The 27,833-nt window shown below is 40.9% G+C and overlaps 1 protein-coding gene across 1 annotated transcript in view; it reads right to left on the bottom strand.

Moving 5' to 3' along the window:
- LOC308100128 (neurexin-1a-like) overlaps positions 1-27,833 on the bottom strand; it is a gene marked incomplete at both ends in the record, with an annotated part of 542,450 nt that overhangs the window by 354,739 nt on the left and 159,878 nt on the right. The window contains 4 exon segments of the mRNA XM_080449034.1: positions 6,288-6,729; positions 21,461-21,622; positions 23,324-23,347; positions 25,390-25,691. Of these exon segments, the coding sequence (XP_080305160.1) occupies positions 6,288-6,729; positions 21,461-21,622; positions 23,324-23,347; positions 25,390-25,691 (930 nt within the window).

The raw sequence follows: 27,833 nt of genomic DNA, 5'->3' as shown, positions 1-27,833 counted from the left end.
AGGTTAGGTTTAGGATTAGACATTTAGAGGTTAGGTTTAGGATTAGACATTTAGAGGTTAGGTTTAGGATTAGACATTTAGAGGTTAGGTTTAGGATTAGACATTTAGAGGTTAGGTTTAGGATTAGACATTTAGAGATTAGGTCTAGGATTAGACATTTAGAGGTTAGGTCTAGGATTAGACATTTAGAGGTTAGGTCTAGGATTAGACATTTAGAGGTTAGGTTTAGGATTAGACATTTAGAGGTTAGGTTTAGGATTAGACATTTAGAGGTTAGGTCTAGGATTAGACATTTAGAGGTTAGGTCTAGGATTAGACATGTAGAGGTTAGGTTTAGGATTAGACATTTAGAGGTTAGGTTTAGGATTAGACATTTAGAGGTTAGGTTTAGGATTAGACATTTAGAGGTTAGGTTTAGGATTAGACATTTAGAGGTTAGGTTTAGGATTAGACATTTAGAGGTTAGGTCTAGGATTAGACATTTAGAGGTTAGGTCTAGGATTAGACATTTAGAGGTTACGTTAAGGATATACATTTAGAGGTTAGGTTTAGGATTAGACATTTAGAGGTTAGGTTTAGGATTAGACATTTAGAGGTTAGGTTTAGGATTAGACATTTAGAGGTTAGGTCTAGGATTAGACATTTAGAGGTTAGGTTTAGGATTAGACATTTAGAGGTTAGGTTTAGGATTAGACATTTAGAGGTTAGGTTTAGGATTAGACATTTAGAGGTTAGGTTTAGGATTAGACATTTAGAGGTTAGGTTTAGGATTAGACATTTAGAGATTAGGTCTAGGATTAGACATTTAGAGGTTAGGTCTAGGATTAGACATTTAGAGGTTAGGTCTAGGATTAGACATTTAGAGGTTAGGTTTAGGATTAGACATTTAGAGGTTAGGTTTAGGATTAGACATTTAGAGGTTAGGTCTAGGATTAGACATTTAGAGGTTAGGTCTAGGATTAGACATGTAGAGGTTAGGTTTAGGATTAGACATTTAGAGGTTAGGTTTAGGATTAGACATTTAGAGGTTAGGTTTAGGATTAGACATTTAGAGGTTAGGTTTAGGATTAGACATTTAGAGGTTAGGTTTAGGATTAGACATTTAGAGGTTAGGTCTAGAATTAGACATTTAGAGGTTAGGTCTAGGATTAGACATTTAGAGGTTACGTTAAGGATATACATTTAGAGGTTAGGTTTAGGATTAGACATTTAGAGGTTAGGTTTAGGATTAGACATTTAGAGGTTAGGTTTAGGATTAGACATTTAGAGGTTAGGTCTAGGATTAGACATTTAGAGGTTAGGTTTAGGATTAGACATTTAGAGGTTAGGTTTAGAGGTTAGGTTTAGGATTAGACATTTAGGGGTTTAGGATTAGACATTTAGGATTAGACATTTAGAGGTTAGGTTTAGAATTAGACATTTAGAGGTTACGTTAAGGATATACATTTAAAGGTTAGGTTTAGGATTAGACATTTAGAGGTTAGGTTTAGGATTAGACATTTAGAGATTAGGTTTAGGATTAGACATTTAGAGGTTAGGTTTAGGATTAGACATTTAGAGATTAGGTTTAGGAGTAGACATTTAGAGATTAGGTTTAGGATTAGACATTTAGAGATTAGGTTTAGGATTAGACATTTAGAGATTAGGTTTAGGATTAGACATTTAGAGATTAGGTTTAGGAGTAGACATTTAGAGGTTAGGTTTAGGATTAGACATTTAGAGATTAGGTTTAGGATTAGACATTTAGAGATTAGGTTTAGGAGTAGACATTTAGAGGTTAGGTTTAGGTCTATACTTCCGGTTTTAGGATTAGGGTAAAATGGCAAAAACAAATTTAATTAAAAATAATTATAACATTTACGTCCTTAAATGTTGGTGTCCTCACAAGTATTGTAATACAGACGTGTGTGTGTGTGTGTGTGTGTGTGTGTGTGTGTGTGTGTGTGTGTGTGTGTGTCTGTGTGTCTGTGTGTCTGTGTGTCTGTGTGTCTGTGTGTGTGTGTGTGTGTGTGTGTGTGTGTATTTGGGTGTGTGTGGGTGATGGGAGCAATAGAGGGATAATGGGTGGAATCTAATTAAACCACACATGATTTCCGGCGGTTTTGGTTACAATGATTCAATGTTGTCGCCCGGTGTTATCCGATAGGTCGGCCACTACCGCTGCAAACCCACTATTATGTTATTAAGCCAGGCGACTCAATACATCATCGAGCCACTTCAATCAGATGACAGCAGGGCTGGAAATGATATTTAACCACAATGAACCCTAGTGCAGAGATTCGCGCAACCTTTCTCATTTCAAGAACCCCCAGTTTGATATGCATTAGGACCCCCCCCCCCCCGGGACGCCAATCTACACTGTAAAGTCTTCAGTGTTAAAGGGATAGTTCACCCAAAAGATTTTCGATCAGTTAATCACAAACCCCATGAAGCTTTGAATTCATGAGTTTTTTTTCATTTTTTTCGCATTCCTAAGCAAATAATTTGCCGACCGGCTGAAAGATGCTAATATCTCCGCCGCCGCCGGTCATCAAATGATTGGTTTAGGAATGTGACAAAAACAAAGAAATCTCCATGAATACAAGTCTCCATGGGGTGTGTAATTGACTTTTTTCAAAGTCATTTTGGGGGTGAACTATCCCTTTAATGTAACTCTGACGGTATACAAATGGAACCAAATGGACCCGTACAGGTCCATTTGGTTCCATTTGTACACCGTCAGAGTTACAGGCCTGTAGGGGTCCATTTGGACCCATGGTGGTACCCAGAGCCTGACGTTGAGAAACAGTGTCCCTAGCGTCCCCTATTCTGGGGCAAGGCAGGTAGACCTACAAGCTCATGAGCTTGTAGATTGGGTATTTTCGCGAAGAGTATTTTGCTGTAGAGGGGAAGAAAAGTAGCAGACCATGTACAGAGCCCTGCGGCACACCAGTCAACTAAGTACATAGGATTTTAAGCGGCAACGGATACAGCGGCGAGTAAACGGAGCAGAACTTGATGAAATTCAGAGGATGACAGAGAACAAAAATTGCTCCAACAGTACTGTACAACATGAGGGGGTGAACAGGCTTGTATTGTTGTTTTAGTGTTGAGTATATATATCTCTATTTAGAATCTCTCACTCCGCCAACTGCTTTTGGGGGGGGGGGGGGGGGTAATGAAACAGTTAATCTAATTTCCAGCTCTTGAGATGGAGTGGAAAACATGGTCAGGGGGGTATATCTAATTTGCAGCATGACATTGCAGGGCCTTGGCTCTCTAAGCACACGCTAACAAATTGCTGCTTAGATAAGCAAATCAAGGGGGACCGGAGCAGTGCAACACCCGGGGGCTTGGAGGACACGATGGGACAGAGGGGTCAATACTACCTCTTGGCAAGGGGCAGGGGGGGGGGTATTTTCTGGTCCCTAGGGGGGGAAGGCAGGAATTGCTTTTACAGCTTCATCCAGCTGGCGGCTGCCCAGATGGCTCCGATGAGCGCACTGGGTGGAACTGTTAACTGGTTAAAAGTCTTGCTCAGGCCCTGGCGGCTAGCGTAGCGGTCCGGGCACCTACAGTATAGGCAGGCTACCAATCCAGCCTGACAGCGTATCGCGGGTTCGACTCTCGATCTCAACGACCTTTGCTGCGTGTCACTGCCCATCTCTCAATAAAAGGCATAAAAAGCAGAAAGAATATTTTAAAATATTCCTTTTCTTAAAAAAAAATGAAAGTCTTGCTCAGAGACATTTCGACACATGTATACTGGGCGAGCCGGGGGTTGAACCGGCTACCTTCAGATTCCAAGCTACGGCCACACCCCCAACAAAAGCATACACAGTGAAATCCCGAGTGTTAAAGAGGTGGTGCCATGGTTTTGCACTTTTTCTGTTTTCCATGTGTCTATGAGGTTGATAGAACTTCATTAAGCCCCCTGGTGGTGTTTTTATGGTGTTATATGTCTTCTCTGACTATTTTGAGTTTCTTCCTGGAGGCTGAAACCTTGAGGGTCAAACGTGCCAATAGAAAAACAGCGCTTTAATGACACAGTAAAATGATACCCTCCCCCTCATTATCATAACACAGCAGGTGTGGGCATGAGGAGGGACTAGGACAGGTGGGTGGTGGAGGAGGTGCTAAGGTGAGAACCAGGTATACTTAATGAACTGGAGGCGTGTCCACATAAAAACATAATTTTAACACTTTCTGTACACTTTTTTGAAAAAAATCTTCCTCCTAGTATAACCATAATACCTGATGATTATGTTTAAGGGGGGGGGGGGGGGTCACTGAAAATCACGGCACCCCGTCTTTAATTTAACTCTCAGAGGGTACAAATGGAACCAAATGGGACCGTATAAGGGTTCCATTGGGTTCCATATTATGCACACTCTTGGAGACACAGGTCCATTTTGTTCCGTTTTGTACAAGGTCGGAGTTAAATCCTATACAGCAGATTCATTTTATCATGATCAATTTCCACTGGCTGTGTTTTTATTGGCTTTTAAGTGGTACACAAGCTTCCCCCCTGAAACGCTAACTGCGTGTCTAGTTACATCCAGCTTAACATTTTGTGCATGCAAGGCAAACGGGGGTCAGGCTTATAACAATGTCTCACCTTGACATTATACTTAATATTTCACTGGTCGGGTCAAAGCTCGGATAAATTTTAACCCTTTAACACCAGGGAACGCATCTGTGTCACTTTAGATCTCTTTGGCTATTCAAAAATAGCGGATATACAAGCTCATAGCGCGGCACCGAGTGCCGCGCTATGAGCTTGTAGATCTGCTATTTTTGAAAAATCTTGAAGATTTGTGCAAATCTTTGAATATATATATTTTTAAAGCATAGATTTGTTACTTAAATCTTTGCTTCTGGGGATTCTACGAATGTCTTCTAAATCCTAACAGTTTCGTTTTTTTTAAACTTATGTTGCTATATCAGTGGTGCCCCAACTTTTTCATGTCAAGGACCCCCCAAAATTATATGTATTTGGCCGCGGACCCCCCATCTCAAAATATGTTGTTCCAGGGACCCCCAGAAGCACAGATCGGAGTAATTTTTTTTTGTTTTAAAACATATATATACTATATTCAAAGATTTGCACAAATGTACATGATTCTTTAAAAATAGCAGATCTACAAGCGCATAGTGCGGCACCGAGTGCCGCGCTATGAGTTTGTATATCTGCTATTTTTTATATAGCCAAAGTATAAAATAACGGTTAAAGTGGTTACACAGATGCGTTCCCGGTTTTAACGGGTTAAACTAAAAAGGCAGCAATCAGAGGAACATAAAATTGTCAGCTCTGCATAAAAAGCCCACAATTATCTTTGTGATAACAACGCTGCACCCAATGCGCAGTAACAATCTGGGGTGTTCATTTAAATTACATTTTAATTATTTGATTTAATTAAAGCTGTTATCCATAACTTTTATGTACTAAACCCAGGATTCACTCAACTCGGGTCTGTCTGCCGCATGAGAGAACAGACATCTACCCCTCTTGGCCAGGGGGGAAATAGTGTGCTTATGGGCTTCCTGCAGTACTACTTGTCAACCAGTCGGTGCCCTATCCATCACCACAGCCTAAATTTTACTGTGTAGGTAGGTGTGAACTTCTTAACCACTTGAACCCTAGCTTCCCTATTCTGGGCATGTCATCATAGGCCAAGAGGATTTTGAATAGAGGAGAAAAAAAGGAGGGGGCCTGGGATAGATCCCTGGGGGACACCGGTAAACAAAGTATATAGGGTTTAACCCATTAAGACCGTGAACGCATACCGTGTCATTTTAGATTTCTTTGGCTATTCAAAAATAGCAGATATACAAGCTCATAGCGTGGCACCGAGTGCCGCACTATGAGCTTGTAGATCTGCTATTTTTTTAGACGCAAATCTTTGAATATATATATATATACATACATGTTTAACTCAAAACAAAATACATATCAGTAACACCTTGACCTGGAAAAGTTTGAGAACCACTGGTATTATAGCAACAATTATAGCAAAACAAAACTGTTAGGATTTAGAAGACATTTGTAGAATCCCCAGAAGAAAAGATTTGAGTTAAAAAAGTTTGCTTTAAAAAAATATATATATTCAAAGATTTGCACCAAATTTTCATAATTAAAAAAAAAAAATAGCAGATCTACAAGCTCGTATATCTACAGATCTACAAGCTTTTATATCTGCTATTTTTGAATAGTCAAAGAAACCTAAAATGACACAGATACTTTCCCGGTCTTAAGAGGTAAAACTGTTTTGTGAAGAATATAAGATAAGTACACGGCACACTCTTACCTGATCTGCCATCCCGCTGGAAGTCCACGTGGTACCACTCGCCGTCGTTGACCTTCTTGTTGACCGCCCTGGTCTTGGTGGTGCCCGAGCCCATGTCCAGCAGTAGATACAAGTGGCCGTCGAGCATCTCGATGGCAAAGAAATCCACCTTGAGCGTCTCGGGGCCCTTGGAGTCCTTCGGCGCCTGTTTGGGCTTCCCGTGGCTGAAGAGGAGCAGACCGTTGGGCTCCGTGGTGCGGAAGTCGAAGGAGATGGAGCCCGTCTTCTTGGCGTTCCACTTGTTGAGGACGATGAAGGACTCGGGCGTCTCGAAGGTGATGGGATCGAGGGTGGCCACGTTCTCGCACTTGAAGGCCACGACGCCGTGGACTTTCATCTTTGGATCGCCCTCCTTCGCCAACTTGGAGAGCTCGAGCCGCACGTCGTTGTTTTTGTAAATGACCTGGACAGCGAGGGGGGGGGGGGGGGTGGGGGGCGAAGAACAGTAAATGCCACAGCCTACACATTCAGCAGTAGATATCATTTAAAGGGATTGTTCACCCAAAAAATGACTTATTTTCTATCAATTGCTCACTCCATGAAGGCTTGAATTCATGGATTTCTTTTTGTTTTTGTCGCATTCCTGAGCCAATAATTTGATGACCGGGTGTATTTCCGGTAGGAGACACAAAGAGTCTACTTTGAGTCTCCTACCGGAACCGGATACATTAGCATCTTTACGTCATTCATCAAATTATTGACTCAAGAATGTGGCAAAAAAAAACTAATCCATGAATTCAAGGCTTCATGGCTAATTGATAAAAAAATAAGTCATTTTTTGTGTGAACTACTCCTTTAACCCCAGGTACAAGTCTGATGTTTGTATTTCTGCTTGCAGAACAATCATTGCTGTTGTTTAGAGTTGCCTGTGTGTGCTGCGGTGTTACGCCTGTGAACACATATTAGCGCATTGCATATTGACTGTGCAAGTAATCTATCACTAAAGCATATACTGTGAAATGCAACGCAAAGCAAGGGAAATAAAATCTGGGTTAAAATGTGTGATGAAATCTACAAGATAGCAGTTGGAGACCTGGAGCACGCCACACATTCACACACTAAGTATAACCTGCATGGTTCAAAGCCAGGTACAACATGGGACAACATTGCACCTCTGTGTGAGAACCTGTATGTCCAGTGCAGTGGTTCTCAACCAGTGGCCCGGGGACCACCAGTGGTCCTTGAGGGGGTTCCAGGTGGTCCCCAAGCTAAATGATGGAGAGTTGGTAACCAAATGGACCCTTATAGATCTATAACTCTTGAGAGCGTAAAATGAAACCAAACGGACCCTCACGGGTCCGTTTGGTTTCATTTTACGCTCTCAAGAGTTACATTATTGTTAAACATCTGCATTACTTGAAAGGAATTGTGGACAAAATCGTATCCAACGATAACAAAATATTGTAGGCCTGTCCCCAACTAAGGATTTCTATAGTCGACTCTGATTGGCCAAATGTTGCCTATAGTCGACTAATAGTCGATTAATGCACTTTTTTTTTGCATGATTTGACTGCCAATCTCAGTCGAATCATGCAAAAAATATGCAATAGAGGAACATTCCATTCTGGCTGTAGGGGTGCTTAGTGTCTGATTTAACATATACTTGCTTGGTTTCTCCCAATAAATCATGATATATATCAAATGTTTGGCAAACTATTAGTTAATTAATATAACAAATCAGACTCCCTCGATCAATTAGTCGACTATTCGAATAATCGAGGTCATGCCTAAAATATTGTAAGTCTTGGGTCTGAGAGGCTAAATCTCATCAAACGGTGGTCCGTGGCTCAAATGCGGAATAAATAATGGACCTTGATATGGAAACGGTTGAAAAACCACTGGTCTAGTGGCATCTACATGCCACTGACATGAGGCCAGGCTTCTGTGCTGGGTACAGCACAAAGAAAAAAACGTGTCCCCGACATGAATTCAAGACTTTTAAATTGAATCCGACCTGTAGAGAAAGAGACATTTGTCGAAATGAAAAGGTTCACGACGAGGGATAGCGGTCGCCTAGTGAATGATTATACCTCTGTGAAATAATAGCATATTGGTTCAGGTATAGGCCTACCATCCCCTGGGGGGGGGGGGGGTTGGTGGAGGAAAGTGGGATGCAGAGTGATGAGGCTGAGCAGCTGCCCACATTGCAGGTGTGCTGTGGGGGTAAAATTTGCTGATCAAGGCCTCTGCTGGAGCCTCTGATTAGAATAAAAGCCTTGCCAATGATGGATGTACCTCTCCCGAAAGCCATTTAAGAACATTTAGATTAGTCAAGTGTGTCCACACACGCATTCACACCGACCGGTACACACAGGCGACGAGGAGTCTGAGGCTTCAAGGACGGAGCCATTAAGCAATATGAAAGTGTGAATTTCAGTAAACGTGCTTCAAGTGAACATTTTGACTTTAAAAAACCCTCTAATGATTGGCCCATAATCACGGGCAATCCCACAGGATGCGTAAAGCATGCAGGCGTTGGTAGAGGGAATGCTTGACTAAGTGCAGTGCATTAGCACATGTGACCTCTGAAGCACGGCATTGTACTTCTGTTGGTGCGCCAGTTAAGTGTCGCGCGCCTGAAAATAGCCGATCTACAAGCTCACGGCGTGTCACAGCCGTGACACGTCGTGAGCTTGTAGATCGGCTATTTTCAGGTGCGCCATACCGGTGCGCGGCTAAGTATAAATGGCCCTCTGAGGCGCCGTCCTGCACAGCAGACCAGCATGCTGGTGACACAGTACACCATGGAGGCCCATTACACAAGATTAACTAAAATGTCTATTATTATACTGTCATGGCTTTTATTGTACACATTTTACTACTACTGTGTTTATGCTGAATTAGATTTTACTGGGTAATGTCATTTAACCATTAATTAGTTGCTTTGATGCATGAGCAGTGGTGTAAAGTAACTAAGTACATTTACTTAACTCATCCAGTGCCACATGACGTCAAAGACGTCACGAGGCCTGACGCCTCGTGCGCCACATGACGTCATAAAAATAAATAAAAAAAATCATTTTTTTTTTGAAAAACATGTTCAGAACCCAAGATATGATGATTTGAAGATTTGCTGCTCCATTCACTCTTTGTTTAACTTCTTACTGAAAAAGGCTGTATCTCGGCTCCTTTGGCTGTGGCACAAAATTCCATAAATAAGCTTGGCATTGAATGAGTTAAAGGGGAAGACCACCCATTTTCAATATTTAACTATGTCATTAATATAGCATAAAGGAGTTGTGTGGAAATAAGAAAATTTTTAAATGTTAAAAATTTTAAATGTTAAACCCAAATTGATTTTGGGTTTAACATTGCAAATTACACCATGATGAGTCATCACGGTGTAATTTGCAATGTTAAACCCAAAATCAATTTGGGTTTAACATTTAAAATTTTTAACATTTAAAAATTTTCTTATTTCCACACAACTCCTTTATGCTATATTAATGACATAGTTAAATATTGAAAATGGGTGGTCTTCCCCTTTAAGTACTGTACTTAAGTACAATTTAGGGGTTTACTGGAGTATTTCCAATTTTCAGTACTTTTACTTCTACTACATCTCAGAGGCACTACTATTATACATACATTAACCACTTCAGCCCTACAGTATATACATTTCGGCCATTTGAAAATAGCAGATTATGTGAGCTTGTAGATCTGCTATTTTCAAGAGATTTTTATACATTAGAAAACTTGAAACGGGACATTCTGCATAATGAATACTTTTACTTTTGGTACATTTTGATGTCAATACTTTTGTACTTTTACTCAAGTACATTTTTAATTCCGATCGTTTACTTGTAACAGAGTAATTCTATATTGCAGTATTGATACTTTTACTTGAGTAAATAATTTACTACAGCTCACCTGAAAAACTAAAAACAGGGACACCTCCTGTGGGACTGCATTTACATGGAGCGTGTTTTATCACTGAATCCCATCTACTGTGTCCAACGGTGTGCATGAAGGCAGGGGGGGGGGGGGGATCAGAGCAGCACATCACAATTAGGCAAAGCTCACTGGCTTCCTGGAGCACTTTACGACACGTTGTATTGTCCTGCACCGTTAAAGGACAACTTCACCCATCTTCATAAAATTGTCTTCATTAATGCTCATAATAAAAATGATGCCTAACGATGATGTCACTGGTAGACAGGTTTCTGAAGTGTCCACAGTCCTCCTATGAGACACAGACCGGGTAGGAAAAAATGGTACCATTTTATCATGAGTATTAGTGAGGACCAATTATATGAGAGATAGGTTGAAAATGGGTGAAGTCGTCCTTTAACACATTGCCTGCAAATCCTTTCAAATCCAACACTTGCCTGCCAAGGACGCATATATGCGTCCATTACGCTAGAGGGCGCTCATCGCCAACCTATGAACGATGCCTCGACTGCGAGAGAACGATAGAACCGGAAATGACATCATCCCCCAAAAAAAATATTATGAGATTTAGAAAAACACATTAGCTCGGATTTCTTCTCCCAGACCGCGTTTTTTTTTAGTGAAAACGAGCCATATTCAACTGCCGATAACAGAACGGACGCGGTTTCAATGTTTTGGTTTTGGTGGATAGACGAGACCCTCCCCCCCTCCCCCCAGACAGCTTTTGTTTACATCCGTGTTCACATCGTGGCTTCCCATGGTCTCCGTGGATCGTCAAAATAAGGTAAAAACGCTGGTAGAGGTGGATGAATTAATTAATTAATACCTGCCAGTGAATGTGTTAAGCTGTGGAGGGGGAACGGTACAAAGATTATTTTTTATCTGCAGTCTATCTTCCATCATCATCACTTTCAAGTCACTATCCTCGCTCGCTGTTGGGCAGAAACCTTGTATGTCCAAAACTGTTACTTTTCAGGAAATGGAAAAAAGAGAATCTCAATGGATGCAGTGTAGTTATCATTTAGTCACACGCTCTCGTTAATACTTTTCATTGGTTAAATATGTATAAAAACCACAGACTGGATCAGCTATTTTCGCTACTTTTGCATTCCACTGTCATACAATGAAGCACTCTACAAAAAAAACAAGGCATTAATTCATGAACAAAACATAAAAAAATATGAAATATCGAGGTACAAGGTTTCTGCCTGACAGTGATGATATACTGCATTAAAAATAAATCCTTTCAGAAGAAGAACATCCACATCTCTGACAAAGAGCCAAATGCAATTTTACTAGAGACTGCATGGAAATACATCTATGTCTACGAAGGGGAAAAAGACTGAAGCAATTCGACAAGGATCTATTGGCAGAGGATCCTGCAAAAAGGATGCTATCTTTGAAGGTTGGCTTCAGGAGTTCTCTGGCTGCAGGGGAAACTTTAGTCCTACAGACTGGGGGCTCAAACAGACATCAAACCAATGAACCACAATCAATTCTCTTGGAGTCACGACAAAAGGGCACCTTTCAGAGTCAAAGGAGCTTTGCTCTCAGCCATATGGGCCTCCTGCAGTGGTGGAAAGTAACTAAGTACATGTACTCAAGCACTGTACTTACGTAAATTTTGTAGGTATTTGTACTTTACTTGAGTATTTCCAACGTCCAATACTTTTACTTCTACTCCACAACATCTCGGATCCAAATATTGTACTTTTACTCCACTGCATTTATTTGAAGACTTTAGTTACTAGTTAGTTTGTAGATTTGGATTATTATTACAAATCTACAAGCTCACAATGCGTCGCGATGCGACACATTGTGAGCTTGTAGATCTGCTATTTTCAGAAGATCTTTATACGTTTGAAAACTTGAAAAGGGACATTCTGCACAATGAGTACTTTTACTTTTGGTACTTTAAGTACATTTTTATGCCAACACTTTTGTACTCTTACTCAAGTGAATTCTGGACTTTTACATGTAACAGAGCGTTTCTACATTGCAGTATTGATACTTTTACTTGGTAAAAGATGCGAGTACTTTTCCCACCACTGCTGCAGCTAGGACACAGCAGTCTAGTGCTGCACTAATTTGTCATCAAGCTAGGGCTGTGACATCTGAGCTATTACCGTGCCACCGTTTGTTTTGTCATCTGCTGTAAAGGGACAGGCTCATATGGGGACATCTCATATCGGAGCGCCGTAAGCTAATACAGCGACGTACCTCATGGCACCGCGGCCATCAATCACATGGCATTTCTCCCATCAATTACGGCACGATGCTTTTTGACCACTGCTACTGCTTATACTGTATGGAGCAGGGTAACATTACTGCTACTGTGCTGTTCTGTATGGAACAGGGAACATTGCTACTTTTACATTATATAACATACAGTACGTGGGCAACTGGCGGCCCGGGGGCCACACGCGGCCCCCCACCTTCACTTAATGCGGCCCGCAGGTTAATATCGGAATACTGATATATTATTGATTTCGGCTGTTACAATTCCAAACATGCAAATATGACCCGCTTTAATTACGTCAGTCTATATTAGCAGCTTAATGACTAGTATTTAAAAAAAATCTATTGTCTTTTTTATGTCCAATGTATTTGTATTTAAGTTTATAAAGTATAACTAAATGCATTTGGAATTCAATAAAAAAAATACTTTTCATGATACCAATTTAAAAATGGCAAAAATAAATCTGGATTCCAATTCAAAAGTAGCAAAAATAGCAGATCTACAAGCTCAAAACGCGTCGCACTGCGACACGTTTTGAGCTGGTAGATCGGCCACTTTTGCTACTTTTGTGTACTGTAGAATGGCGAAGTACGGCATTAATTTACGAAAAAAGTTTAAAATACGGAGATAAGCGCTTTCTGCCCGACAGTATGCTATGTGGCCCTCTGGAGTGAGTGTGGAAACATAGTGGCCCTCTCCATCATCAAAGTTGCCCACCCCTGGTATATACTGTATGGAGCAGGGTAAATACTGCTACAGTACTGTTCTGTATGGAGCAGGTAACATTAGTAGCCTACTATTGCACCGTAGAGCTCTTCACGGGTCTAAAAAGAACGGACCGGAACCGACATGGAAATGTGAAATCTGATCCGATTCCGAGCCGTTCCGAGATTATTTTCAAATAACAAAACCAAACCCGGGTGGACCCGTGACAAGTTAGTCCGATTTCGAGCCGTTCCGACTTTTTTTTTGTTTTGTTCCGAAACCCGTTCATTTCCGAGATTCTACAGACCCGAGCCTGCAGACACCCCTTCAAAAAAGCGCATATGAAACTACAAAAATAAAAAATAAATAAATATGCGCAGAGGTATTAATTTAATATGCGTGACAAAAGGTTTTCTTTGTAAATAAATGCGGACTTTATGAATTAAAAGCAGACCTTTTGACCAATGACCGTTTTATGATCAAAGCTTTGCTTTCACCTCGTCAGAGGTGATTTGCACAGCAGTGTTTTCAAATCAGCCTGGCAGCTGGCTTGCCTTGCAGTATCGTGGTGCGCACCACCAACTTTTTTGTTGTTGCGCTGCAGTAGGCTAATCCGATCTTAAACCAGCCTAAAACATCACGCAAGATGCACACAGTGATTCATGTCGCTGCTGCACTAACCTGATCCTAGGTCTGTCTAAAACATCAGACACAAGTTTAACAGCACTTCATTGCGTTTCTCTCCTGATTACTAGTGCAGCCGCGCACACACACACACACACACAGTATAGGGCAGGCATACTACGGGTCTTCTCGGATCCACTCGCGTATTACACATAATGATAGATAGACCCGAGTTCCGAGGTAATAGCGCCGATTCCGCCCCGCCCCCGAGTGATCATGATAAAACATGGCTCCGACCCGCGCGGGTCTGGGGTCCATTTTTGGAACCGGGGGGACCATGAAGAGCTCTACTGTACTGTATGTCATCATCTTTAGAGCGGGGCACACAGGGAGGTTGACCTGAGGACAGATCGTCTGGCTAATCAAACAGACCAGAGAGAATGATGCTGACAGGCTATCAATGTACTAACAGGACATCACTCCAGCCAGCATATACTGTAGGGGATAAAAACCGCTGAGTAAGGCTTAAAGTCCCCCTCCACTCAAAAACTAGTTTTTTTTTTTACAGTTAGCTTGTCTTGGAGGTATGACTATACAGAAACAGAACTTGCCACCAGTGTCTTTTTCACATTTTTCCATTGGACTCTGGCCGGACCGTCCAATAGAATGTTGATAACAGGATGTTCGCCCGTTTGGTCTGCCCTCAGCCCTACTCTTCCAGTGGGGGCGGGGCGCCCAATAACATTTGTCCCAGAAAACACTTAACACATTGGGTGCCAGAGGTTTATTAAAATATTATACGTTGAGTGCCTGCATTTCTTCCATCCACTTGCGTTATACGTTTCGTGCTGTGAGAAGCCCCGACGTGGAAGTGCATGTAAACAAAGCGTGCGTGCGAGACGGCGGAGGGTCCCGACTAACGCCTGGAACAATAATATTTCCAACGCGACCCTCCATTGCAGCGTGATCGCCGATCGAAAAAGGCTCGTTTCCACCACATTAAAAAGAAATGGAGATATTAAGCTTTTAGTCAAGGAGATAACATTGAAAACGCCGACCGGAAGGATTTTTGACATGGAGCCACATCCAGCCTCTTCTTCTCAGAAACTCCTTGGGTGATGTCAAAGTTTCGTTTTAGCGCCCCACGTGGCCCACTCGTATAAAAATAGAATTGGGTCAAAAACGGTCCGGACCGTTTTTGGCATTCAATGTGTTAAAACATTTCTCCCATGGAACATGGATTGTTTTGGTTATAAGCCCACTTGTTTCTATAACGGAAGAACAAGTTAAAATGTTACTAACTTTCCGTGGTGTTGTCGGCTCCGAGGACGCCATCATGGTGCAAAATGCATATTAGCAACTAAAATAAAACCGGGAAACATTCTGCTTTGAACTAAATGTTTTTACATTTTATCGGCCTACTCGGGAAAGATGCAAGTTAGAAATGCATGCTCCACCCGGTTATGCGATACCCGTTGTATCCGTGTCAGAGTACCCTTTGTACCCGTCTCTCTGTCCCTTTTATGCCCATATATGGAGTTCCGTGTCAGGCATGCCCAAATGTGGAGTCCAGCAGGCCAGTACTATGACTACATATTGATGATGTCATATTGATGATATCATCAGGGTACTCCATATGTGGGGATTTGTGGTTTTATAGATATAGGACGGCCGGCCTAGTCTTAATTGTTGTACGAACAACAAGAAGGTCTGTGTAATTTAAAAAGAGTGTTACTGATAGTCTAGTTACTGATACTCTAGTTACTGACCCCCTTCAGCACCAACGTCACACAGTTCCCGGCACAAATATCACGCACAGTCCAGCACAAACGTCTCACAAAGCCCTGCCTATAACTCAAGGAGTCTGATAGACCTACAAGAGAAGCCTAGAACCAACACACACACATACCTGTACCTATATATTACATACACAGTATAGTCCTGATATCTATACTGCAGGTACTACAGCACAGGTATTTGTTTATGCATGTTAAAAGCATTCTCTGTCCCAGTGTGAGAGAGAGAGAAAGAGGGAAAGAGCGAGGGGGGAATAAGAGACTGATTCATTTCTCTACCAGATGGCCCATAAGTTCTCTTATCTGCCTCTCTCCTCCACCAGTGCATTTTCAAAGCACGCAGTATTATATTTATTTTTGGGGTTTTAATGGGAATTCTGACCCAAAAAAATCATTTACTTGAGAATCCACCAGGGACATGCCAAGATATCTGCACAGGTAAATCTCCAAGGTGCTGCAGGAGAATCCATTCATTTATCTTTTAACCCAGTGAGACCGGGAACGCATCAGTGTAACCACTTCAACCATTATTTTATACTTTGGCTATTCTAAAATAGCAGATCTACAAGCTCATGGTGCATAGTGCCGCGCTATGAGCTTGTAGATCTGCTATTTGTGCGAATCTTTGAATATATCTTTCAAGCGAACATTTTTTACTCAAATCTTTGCTTCTGGGGGTCCCTGGAAAAACATATTTTGAGATGGGGGTCCGTGGCCAAATACATCATTTTGGAGGCCCTTGACATAAAAAAGTTTGAAAACTGAAAAACACTGATTATAGCATCATACGTTTTTTAAAAAAAACTTAGGATTTAGAAGACATTTGTAGAATCCCCAGAAGCAAAGATTTGAGTTACAAATGTTCGCTTTAAACATATATTCAAAGATTTGCACACATATTCAAGATTTTTCAAAAATAGCAGATCTACAAGCTCATAGTGCGGCACTTGGTGCCGGGCTCTGAGCTTGTACAGTATATCTATATAAAAGCCCAAAGAAATAAAAAAAAATGACACAGATGGGTTCCCGGTCCTAATGGATTAATTCAAAAAGTTATCCCCAACCCCCCTCCCCTCCGCCTTCCCCCCCCCCCCCCCCCCCATCTTCCTCTCCTCTCTCCTCTCTCTTTTCCCCAGCTTCGCCTGTCCTACATTTTGTCTCTCACCTCCAGCTGATATAGTCTCGTCCGCACTGAACCGCTCAGAAAGTTCTGAGGCAGCTCTGCTTAATGAGCAGTCTGGCTGCGGACCACATGTCCACACGCTCCCTCCGTCTTCAACTCGTTAGGGCTCTGCTCGTTAAGGCCGCTGCCTTAGTTAACGGCGTTGCCTATGACGTTCTGCTGCCGGGACAGACGGGGGACGGGGGTGGGGGGGGGGGGGGGGGGGGAGAGGGGCCACTGTATGTGAGCTGTTGGTCAGCCAGACTACAGTGGGTTCTCTCTTCCTTCCACAAATCAATGAATTATTGAGTGGCTGGACAGATTTACAAAGGTTGTGCCGTTTCTGTACATTTCCAGCCAATGAGATCATATATATATTATGTATATGTATGCAGTGGCGGCTGGTGGGAACTTTGGGTGGGAGGGCTAAGCATGCGCGCTTCAGAATTTTTTTGGATTCTCAAAATGCATATTTATGCTCAAACATGCTATCTTATACAGGGTTCTTGCACCATTTTGAAAGTCAAATTTAAGACTTTTTAAGACCTTTTTAAGACCTCAACAAATGTAATTTAAGACCCAAATAAATGTCGCAACAATGTCTTCCTATATTGAAATTGGCTAATGGGAGTGCAGGCCAGCGGGTGGTAAAACTTCTATTAATCCATTAAGACCGGGAACGCATCTGTGTCATTTTAAGATTTTTGGGTATTCAAAAATAGCAGATCTACAAGCTCATAGCGCGGCACCGATATAATACCTCCCCCTACAGGCTGGTATTATAATATGTTACTCTCTACCTCCCCCTACAGGCTGCTATTATAATATGTTACTCTCTACCTCCCCCTACAGGCTGCTATTATAATATGTTACTCTCTACCTCCCCCTACAGGCTGCTATTATAATATGTTACTCTCTACCTCCCCCTACAGGCTGGTATTATAATATATTACTCTCTACCTCCCCCTACAGGCTGGTATTATGATATGTTACTCTCTACCTCTCCCTACAGGCTGGTATTATAATATATTACTCTCTACCTCCCCCTACAGGCTGGTAATATAATATGTTACTCTCTACCTCCCCCTACAGGCTGGTATTATAATAGGTTACTCTCTACCTCCCCCTACAGGCTGGTATTATAATATGTTACTCTCTACCTCCCCCTACAGGCTGCTATTATAATATGTTACTCTCTACCTCCCCCTACAGGCTGGTATTATGATATGTTACTCTCTACCTCTCCCTACAGGCTGGTATTATAATATATTACTCTCTACCTCCCCCTACAGGCTGGTAATATAATATGTTACTCTCTACCTCCCCCTACAGGCTGGTATTATAATAGGTTACTCTCTACCTCCCCCTACAGGCTGGTATTATAATGTGACTCTTTACCTCCCCCTACAGGCTGGTATTATAATGTGACTCTCTACCTCCCCCTACAGGCTGGTATTATAATGTGACTCTCTACCTCCCCCTACAGGCTGGTATCATAATATGTTACTCTCTACCTCCCCCTACAGGCTGGTAGGGCCTGTAAAAGGCCAATCAAAAAGAAGGCCATAAAAAAAACGATGATTTTTAAGTCCACGGAAATAATGAATTAACCTGAAGGTTAAGGATGATTTAATTTTAATATAGTACAAGAATAGTGTAACTATCTGTAAAATATAACCAATGTATTTAATAAAATTATGTATTGGGTTATAGCCTATTTGTCTCAATATTTGTCACATTCAGCCCTGGACTTCACTGACTGTAGGGGTCACATTAATCACATTAGAATCACAGATTAGAGATTTTATGTATTTCCCCTATTTTCTGTATTTTTCACTATTTAAAATATAGTATTTCTTAATTTGTAATAATTATAGCTTGTAGATTGGCTTTTTTCACCATTTGAAATTGTTTTAAAATAAAAGGAACAGTTTTCCCAACCGACAGAGAGTCAGAGACAATATTTAGCCTATATATGGTTCTGTATTAGTGTATGAGTCAGTTTTAGCATATTTCATTCTAATTGGCTACTGTAGACTGCCTATCAATTTCATGGGCCTGGGTAGGGCCACCTGGCCTGGTGGAGATCTGCCCTGAGATCTGCCCCACGGGCCTGAAAATTAAGGCCTGGCCCTAACTGGGCCCTACTGGGCCGGTCCGAACAATTACCATACTTTTAGGCAGTGGTGGGAAGTAACTAAGTACATTTACTTAAGTACTGTACTTAAGTACAATTTTGAGGTATTTGTACTTCACTTGAGTATTTCCAATTTCCAATACTTTTACTTCTACTCCACTACATCTCAGAGGCAAATATTGTACTTTTACTCCACTACAATTATTTGAAAACTTTAGTTACTAGTTACTTTTCAGATATAAATTATGATATAATGAAACATACATTAACCACTTTAAACCTATTTTATACAAAGGCTATTTGAAAATAGCCGATCTACAAGCTCACAACGCGTCACGATGCGACGCGTTGTGAGCTTGTAGATCTGCTATTTTCAAATATTTAGTACTTTTACTTTTGGTACTTTAAGTACATTTTGATGCCAATACTGTTGTACTTTTACTCAAGTAAATTTTTTATTCTGGACTTTTACTTGTAACAGAGTATTTTTATATTGCAGTATTGGTACTTTTACTTAAGTAAAGAATTTGAGTACTTTTTCCACCACTGCTTTTAGGCCCAAAAACCCCAAAACCCCGTAAAGGTGTCGCTAGGAGCTTAATATCCTCAAAGTCACGCATTAAACAAGCTTTGAACTGAGCAGATTGGACCTTCCGTTCCAGAGATAATGGCCAAAACATCTTGAAAACGGCCACTTTTGCCGATTTTCGATCGCGGATTTTCGATTGAGTTTTGGCCATTGTCGCCCGTTTTTCTTTAATAACTCGGTCTAGGAAGGTCGTACGGCAACAAACTAGATACCTGAGTAAAGTTCACTTTGAGCTGCATCCAACACATCCACTGTCATGTCCGCCAGCCTTACCGTTAGATCGCTAGGGGCAGTTGAATTCTCTTTCTCTCTCTCTCTTTCTCTCTCTCACACACACACACACACACACACACACACACACACACACACACACTGTGTTGTTCCCAGAACAAAGCACAGAAAACGCAGGTACACCTTCATTGGTCAAAAGCCAGTGAGGGCGGAGCTTGGGGGCTAAGAAAAGTTAGCCCCAATGGTGAGTAAATCAAGCAGGCGTGTCATGTCAGCTGTCAATCACTCAACTCAATGAAAGCCAATGGAAGCTGATTTGGGCTAAAAGAAATCAGCCCATTTTGACATATTTAGGGTTTTCCTTGTAACTATTTGATGCTGTTGCTGCTCTAGGTTCCACCAGCATGTAAAATAATCTATTCTAAAAAAAATATATAACATGTAATAACATTTAATAACATTTTAATAATAAAGACAATTAAAAAAAAATTAAAAAATTAAAAATACTTTTTTTTTTTTTTTTTTTTTCAATAATATAGAGGGGGCTTAGCCCCACTAGCCCATTGATACCAGCCGCCCCTGTATGTATGCATATATATGTATGTAAACAATAATGTATGTTACTGTGCTGACAACACTTTGCGGCATGTCGATCAGCGTGTTCAGGTTTTTAGCACGTTACTTTGGCCAACTTATTGCATAGAGGTGAAATAGACTCTCCCTCTCCCTTCCTGTGCTTTATTGTGCATGCAGGTTTGTGCGCAACTGTTAACGCCAATCTAAGCCAAACCAGGACGTCTGGGTGCTTATGATTGTGCGTCCAGTGGATTTCGTGCACATTAATGGTAATTTACGCTGTCAGGCATGATCCAGTCCATACATGGGCATATCATTATGTTGAATTGCACTGATGCGAATGACGCAACATGAACGATGCAAGTTGCATCATTATGCTTATTCGGTCATGTTGAAATACCACAACCCCCCACACACACACACACACACACACGGTGAGATACAGAAAATATTCTTTCATGTCAACTGATGTACTGTAGGCCTTGAGCGCTAAGCTATCCCAGGGATTGAATCGCTGTTTGTAAAGCTACATTCGAACTGACAACAGCTACCACACGTAAACATTTTCTCTCCAAAAAATCTCTTTCTGTGGCATGCTCCGGTTTGCTACTGTATAAACCACTGCATGTAATGTTGTGCAATATTTGACTGCGTTTTGACAGAGAAAAAAAATCGGAGTTCTGCAAACAGAAATATCGGGGGGGATTAGGGGGGGAGGTTCTCCCCTTGAGGAATGACAGTGTAGTGTATATAGTGCTGGACTTCCTTATGAAAATTCAAACAGCCTGCAGTGCATCTGGCAGAAATGCACAGACATTGAGGTAAATCCCCAGTGTGTGTGTGTGTGTGTGTGTGTGTGTGTGTGTGTGTGTGTGTGTGTGTGTGTGTGTGTGTGTGTGTGTGTGTGTGTGTGTGTGTGTGTGTGTGTGTGTGTGTGTGTGTGTGTATAACTTGTTTACGTGTGGGGGCAACATAAGGTGAGCGCAAGAGAGAGAGAGAAAAGGGAGCCTCCTCAGAGGCACAGGAGAGAGTATATATATATGTATATACACAGTATATATATATGTATATATATAAAAGCAAGAGAGAGGAGGAGACAGGGTGTGTGGGTGGCAGGGTCTGTTCTTGAGTCTTAAGGCCACCCACCACCCTCAGTGTGCACAGAGAGAAGCAGTAGTGTTTACCTCCTTCAGGCAACCCATAAAGTTGTTGCTAACGGGAGATCCAGGGAGGTCAGCTGTGCTAGGACTGCCTCCGACATAGAAAAAGTCGTCGGAGCCTAGCATGGTGTAGTCCTCCTGTGTATATCCCGTGGTGGTCAGTATCCCATCCACGGATATAGTCACCTAGACAACAAAGCACAGGGGAAAAGGACACGCTATATACTCAGATAGCCTCTACTGTAGTGCTGGCTTAGTCGCCTTTCCTTCTTGTTGTTGTCTTATGGTCAATTTGTCCTTAAATGTGTCTGAAACCCATTTTCATGTCTGTTTGGAATTCGGTTTTACTTTGGTTTGTTTTTTGTTTCTTTTTTTTTGTTTCATTGTTAGTGTTATTTTGTCCAGGTTAGGATTAGTTAGCAGACTTGCAAGCCCTCCCAGAGGGAGTAAGAGATTCTAGTTAGTTGTTAATAATGGATTGCCCAAACTACAGTGTTAGTATATTGCCCCTGCTGCAACTCAAAAGTATAATTTAGCAGACACAAAAATGGTGTTAGTAGAATGTTAACTAGGTTAGTTCAGCTAAAATACATATTAGTAGGTTCAGCAGTTTTATACCAAAGAAATTAGAACGTGCCATCGGGTTAGATACTGTAGGGAGCTCGCATGCCATTAGAAGCATAATCACTTTTGCAGCGTAAGGTTAATGGATGGAGGTTATTCTTTTTCTTTTTTTTAAATACAGTATGCATGCATGCCTTTGTGTTTTCTTTTTGCATGCGTGCATGCAAAAAGAAAATTTCCCCATATTGTTAATAGAATTACAAAACGTATTAATTGACACCGGGCACTGTGTCAGTACGCATGCAAAAAGCAAACAGTGAAAACCACAAGAGCAGTATAAAAAGAAAAGCAACGGAGAAGCAGTGTTGATTTCGTCGACTAAAACTACATAAAAAACGAAATAAACTAAGCTATGATGACTAAAACTATGACTAAATATACTGACAATTTCGTCAACAAATAAAAGCTAGACTAAAATGTTAGGGAGTGAATAGTGGAGAAGAGATCGAGTAGAAATCTAAGAAAAGTCATTTTGTGTTTGGTTGCGCTCAGGTGTTGTGCTCTGAAAATAGCAGATCTACAAGCTCACAACGCGTCGCAGGCTTGTAGATCGGCTATTTTCAACACGCAACCAAGTGTAAAATCAGCCATTACGACCCGCCAAAATACATTTTAGTCGACTAAATCAACTGTAGATTTAGTCGACTATCATCTTATGAAATTTAGTCGACAGAAACTAGACAAAAACTAAGACATTTCAGGTGACTAAAATACGACTAAAACTAAATGGAATTTGATTCAAAAGACTATCAAAATTTGCTGTCAAAATCAACACTGCAGAGAAGCAACAGAATGAAAAACACAGCTCAGAGACGTGAACAAATGGGAGCAGCTAGTGCGGCGTCCGCAGCAGCGCATATTATTCAAAGTGCATGCCATGCAAAGTGAATGGGAATATAGAAACTGGCTGAGCACAATGGTGCATCATGAGAGCCAGCCAGCCAGGAGAGGGTTCCTCCTTGTCTAACCACTGCTTGATGCAAAAGGCTCGAAACGATGCTTCCTAAAAAGGTGGATCAAACAGAATTGGACAGGAAACAGGTGAAATAAGGAGGGTGGAAACCAATGGATGAATTGTGAAATCAAAGAGGAGTCAAAAAGGTAAGCAAGAAGAGTACCAACCGCAAGTTCCTCTCTTTTTTTGTAAATGACGTCTACAGTTTAAAAAAAAACAAAAAAAAACAAAGAAAGGAAAAACACACGGCAAACCCAAACTAAGAAACAATTAGGAATGATATCTACCGAACAATGTAGTTTGTTTACCATAGCGTGTCCAATGCCTGAGTGCTTTGTGGAAAAGGGGGGAGAAAGGAAATTAAAAACTGTGAACAGAATAACGATTGTTACTCAAAAAATATATGATGGACCACCACTGTTAGTACATTGTTAATAAAGAACGTCCAAAAAAACGATTCTGGGTTAGTAAGTATGACACATTCCATGAGTGACGTGTTAGTCTTGTTTTTCAAAGCATGTTAGTAACAGAGAGAAAGGAAGGGCAAAATAAGTTTTAACAAGAAAAGAAAAAACAAAGAAACTAACAAAAAAATTGCTCTGGCACGCGTGGTGGTGGGTGGTGCCAGAGCTGAATTGTGTGACTCCCTCAGTTCTTCATGGTGTATTTTTGCACCACGTTATTCTATCTACAGTATATGTGCGCCCAGTGATCAGCGGAGCGGCTTCCCAGCCCTGACAAAAAGGATATGATTGACAAAGACACCACATGGCTCATAAAGAGAGAATGCCTAAAGCACATCAGTCGACCCTCTTCAACGAGAAGTCCCCCCGTTCAAGTTCGTTTTTTCAAGGCTTCCTTTTTTGTTTTGTTTCGCTTTGTTTCTGTACTTTTCTTGTTTTGATTGAATTTATTTTTCTTTCTTTTTTTCGATTGTGTGACCAATCCCACTCTTCTGCAAATTTTCTCAGCTCTCATACAATACTGTACCTCCTTTTTTTGGTCTTATTGATGAACTTTAGGATCACTTTACTGAAATGAGACAAAGCAAAGGAGACCCCCCTGACACACGATGGTGAGGATGGAGACGAGAGTCTGGTCCAACCCCAACACAGCATGCACCTGCTATGCATCGTGTCACGTTTCACACATACACTGAAGGTCCAGATTGGCCAAATCAATGCATTACAAATAATTATTTAGCTCAGTATCCAAAATATATTGTTTTACTTTTAAATTGAGAGGAAGATAAAAGCGCAACAGTTCCCCCACATGAGCAGGAACACGTCTAGAGATAAAATGTTCTGTTTTTGAGAACTATGCTAACGCAAACTCACTCAAGAGTATTAATGGAAAATGTATTCATGGATAATTACAGTAAGTAAGAAAGAAAACAGCTGTGTGTTACTGTATTCTACTATCATATTCACTGTCACGCATTATAGTTCACATATTGCGTTAGTGATGCTGTATTTTTTATGCATTTTCTTTGCACTTATTAGGCCAACTGATATTTTCTATCTACACTATTACTTATTACTACTTAGCACCTTACTTGTACAGTATTATAACCGCTTACCTTACTTGTATCACATGTATATTGCATGTATCACCATGTACATTGTTAGCAGTCATTTTGCTGCACATGTACTGTATGAGAATGTGACAAATAAAATATTTGTATCTTGAATCTTGATTGAATGTTTTCAGATGTGACAGTGAAGAGCTACTTTGTTGCCATGCTGAATGATAACACAGACATTGTGTAATCTCCACCGGCATTGTATTTTCAGTGACTAATAATCTTTTCAATTACATCAGTGTAAAGTCTAAATCCTCTACTATGTGACAATGTGATCATAATGCTATGCTCTTTTTAAGCTGCACAGGAAACTCGTTAAAAACACTGCATTGTAATAGCGAGATTTTTCAACTTAATTCTTGTTACAGTGACCAATTTGTGTGACAACCTGCTGCAATTGACATAAAAGTTGTTAGTATGTAATGCATAATAAAAAAAAAATAGATTAGCAGATGCATTGTTGTAATTAGTTTGGATGTTAACTATTTGATGCATAAAGATAGATTTTTACAGAATGCAAACCTGAAAAGTAATAATATGTTAGATGTTATGTACTGTAATGTCTTTGAAGGTTTGAATGAAACGCTGTGTGAAAAGCAATTCCTATTTAGCTTGATCAAGCTCTAAGATGTCCCTGCTCAATTGTGGCACCGTTTTATCTCCTCCCCAAATAATCCAATAAGTGACTATTAATCCAATTAAAATTAATTGGAAAAATACGTTCAAATCGTTCAATTGAATTTGTTTTTAATTAATTCACTAACTCCCTGCCGTCACCATCTGTACTGTTACCTGACGTAGATTCCTCGTTACTTTGACATCATGCCAATCATTGTCATTAAACTTCCCATTGACCGGCTCCACCAGAGCTTCAAAGGCTCCGGACCCCAAATTAATGACGAGCGAGACCGCTCCGTTTTTCAACGCCAGGTTGACGTAGTCGGCCGATTTGCCCGTGTGCAGCATCAGGCCGTTCCGCTGCAGCGTCCTGAACGAGAGCGTGATTTCGTCGCTGCTGCTCTGGATGGGGTTGGAGGACAGGTCGTAGCAGAAGAACTCGGATCCTTTGAAGGTTGCGACGTACTCTTCCTTTCCTGCAGAAAGAACACAAACCAAAGGGAGGGTCGGGTTAATGTTAATGTTTTTTCCAGTGTCCATATAAAGCTGTTAGGAAAGAAGTGGAAAGGAAAGCGTAATCACTTTGTTTCATCAAAACATTAGAGCAGTGGTTCTCAACCTGTGGCCCGGGGACCACCAGTGGTCCTTGAGGGGGTTCCAGGTGGTCCCCAGCTAAATGATGGAGAGTTGGTAACCAAATGGACCCTTATTAGACCCCGTAAGGGTCCATTTGGTTTCATTTTACGCTCTCAAGAGTTAAATGATTGTTAAATATCTGCATTACTTAATTAAATAATTGTTATTTTGATCAATGTTTGCCTGTCATTTCTCCTATTGGTACCAACATCAATACAGCATGGAATTGTGGACAAAATCGTATCCAACGATAACAAAATATTCTACGTTTTGGGTCTGAGAGTCTGAATCTCATCAAATGGTGGTCCATGGCTCAGATGACGAATAAATAATGGACCTTGATATGAAAAGGGTTGAAAACCACTGCATTAGATGAATGACGTTGAGGTACAGTATACAACCATAGAGATTTTACAAAAGGTGTGCATTTCTATTCCCCAAGACATTATTTGTGAAATTGTGAAATTATCATTTAAATCATTTAGCCAGTCTGGCAAACTCCACAATTATAGTTTTGTTTACCTCTGTAAGTTGTGCTGTGTTTTAACACATTGCCTGCCACGGACGTATACGTCCTTAAAGAAAAAAACATTTATTTAAAGAAGTTACGCTAGAGGGCGCTCTTCCCTAACCCATGAATGATCCCTTGACTCTGAGAGAATCATAGAAGCAGAGATGAGGTCATCCAAAAAACAGTCAGTCCATCCACTCCTATGTTAATGAGATGTAGAAAAACACATCTAGCTCGGATTTCTTTCTTTTTTTGGGTGAAAACGAGCCATATTCAACTGCCGATTACAACAGAATGGACGATCGCGGTAAATCGTCAAAATAAGGCAAAAACGCTGGCAGAGGTCGATTAATTCATTAATAATGAATAAATACCTGGCAATTAATGTGTTAATTGTGTACGGTATTTTTCCCCCCTAAATATATTCTTGCAAGGCACTGAAGGCAGCCATTGCATTACTATGTTGCAAGGTCGCAAATCACAATTACTGCATACTGTAGAAGTGACGGGGAAATACCGAACCTTATGCAACAGAGGTGTTGTAAAAGTGGGTCATCTGAGGCTGAATGTGGTATATGCCCCTTTACTGGTCTGTAAGGGATTTCAGACTGGAGGGAGACGGCAAGCTTCATTGACATTATAGGATTAGGCTTCTTATGAGCAGCATTATATGGACCCGTAACTTATCCTTGGCCAGAGAAAATGGCATGGGACAGTAATATACAGTGTTATTTTAACTCAAAGTGTCATATATTATGTTAGTGTTCCATTCTTGGAGGCTACAATTTCACCCACACAAGGTAAAATCTCTCATTGAGAGAATAAAATGTATTTTTCAAGAGTGACCTAGAAATGCAAGTAGCATGCAAAGCAGGGGCCTGGATGGCTCTGTACAAAATGAGGTAGTCTTCAAATGTCTGTTTTAAATGAAAGCTTTCTTTTCATTTATTTTTTGTGAAGACAATTAATTGCAGCAATAAAATCTGTTCATTTAACTCCAATCTAGCACGCTGGTTCTCAAGGTGGGGTCCTGGGGACCCCCAGGGGTCCTTTAGAGGGTTCCAGGGGGTCCCCAGCTAAATTATTGATAGTTAATAGGCAACAAATTGACTTTTAGGGGTCCGTTACTCTCAGAGTTAAATTAACATGGAGGATTTCGACTGTGGTCCCAGAGATAAAAATCATACTGGGGTCCCTGGCCTAATCAAAATGAGGGTCCTTCCTTAAAAATGAAAAGAAAAACACTGATCCAGCGGGATTAGTGATGCAAATTAATTGTTAGTTGATAACCTTATCGATCGATTAATCAAAGGAAAAAAGGAAATTTCTTGTCCGAAACCGAAAATGAGTGCAGAAAAATGAGTGTGAACATCAACAAGCATCAGCTGGACGCAGACACACACCTGCCATCTGCAGTGCTCTATGGAGTCTAATTTTTCTCCAAAAGTCCTTGAATATGATGGAATATGAT

The sequence above is a fragment of the Gymnoscopelus braueri genome, assembly GCF_963280865.1.
Source record: "Gymnoscopelus braueri genome assembly, chromosome: 14".
Classification (NCBI taxonomy): Eukaryota; Metazoa; Chordata; class Actinopteri; order Myctophiformes; family Myctophidae; genus Gymnoscopelus; species Gymnoscopelus braueri.
Note: the sequence above shows the minus strand (reverse complement) of the source record. Positions and strands in the feature narration are given on the sequence as shown.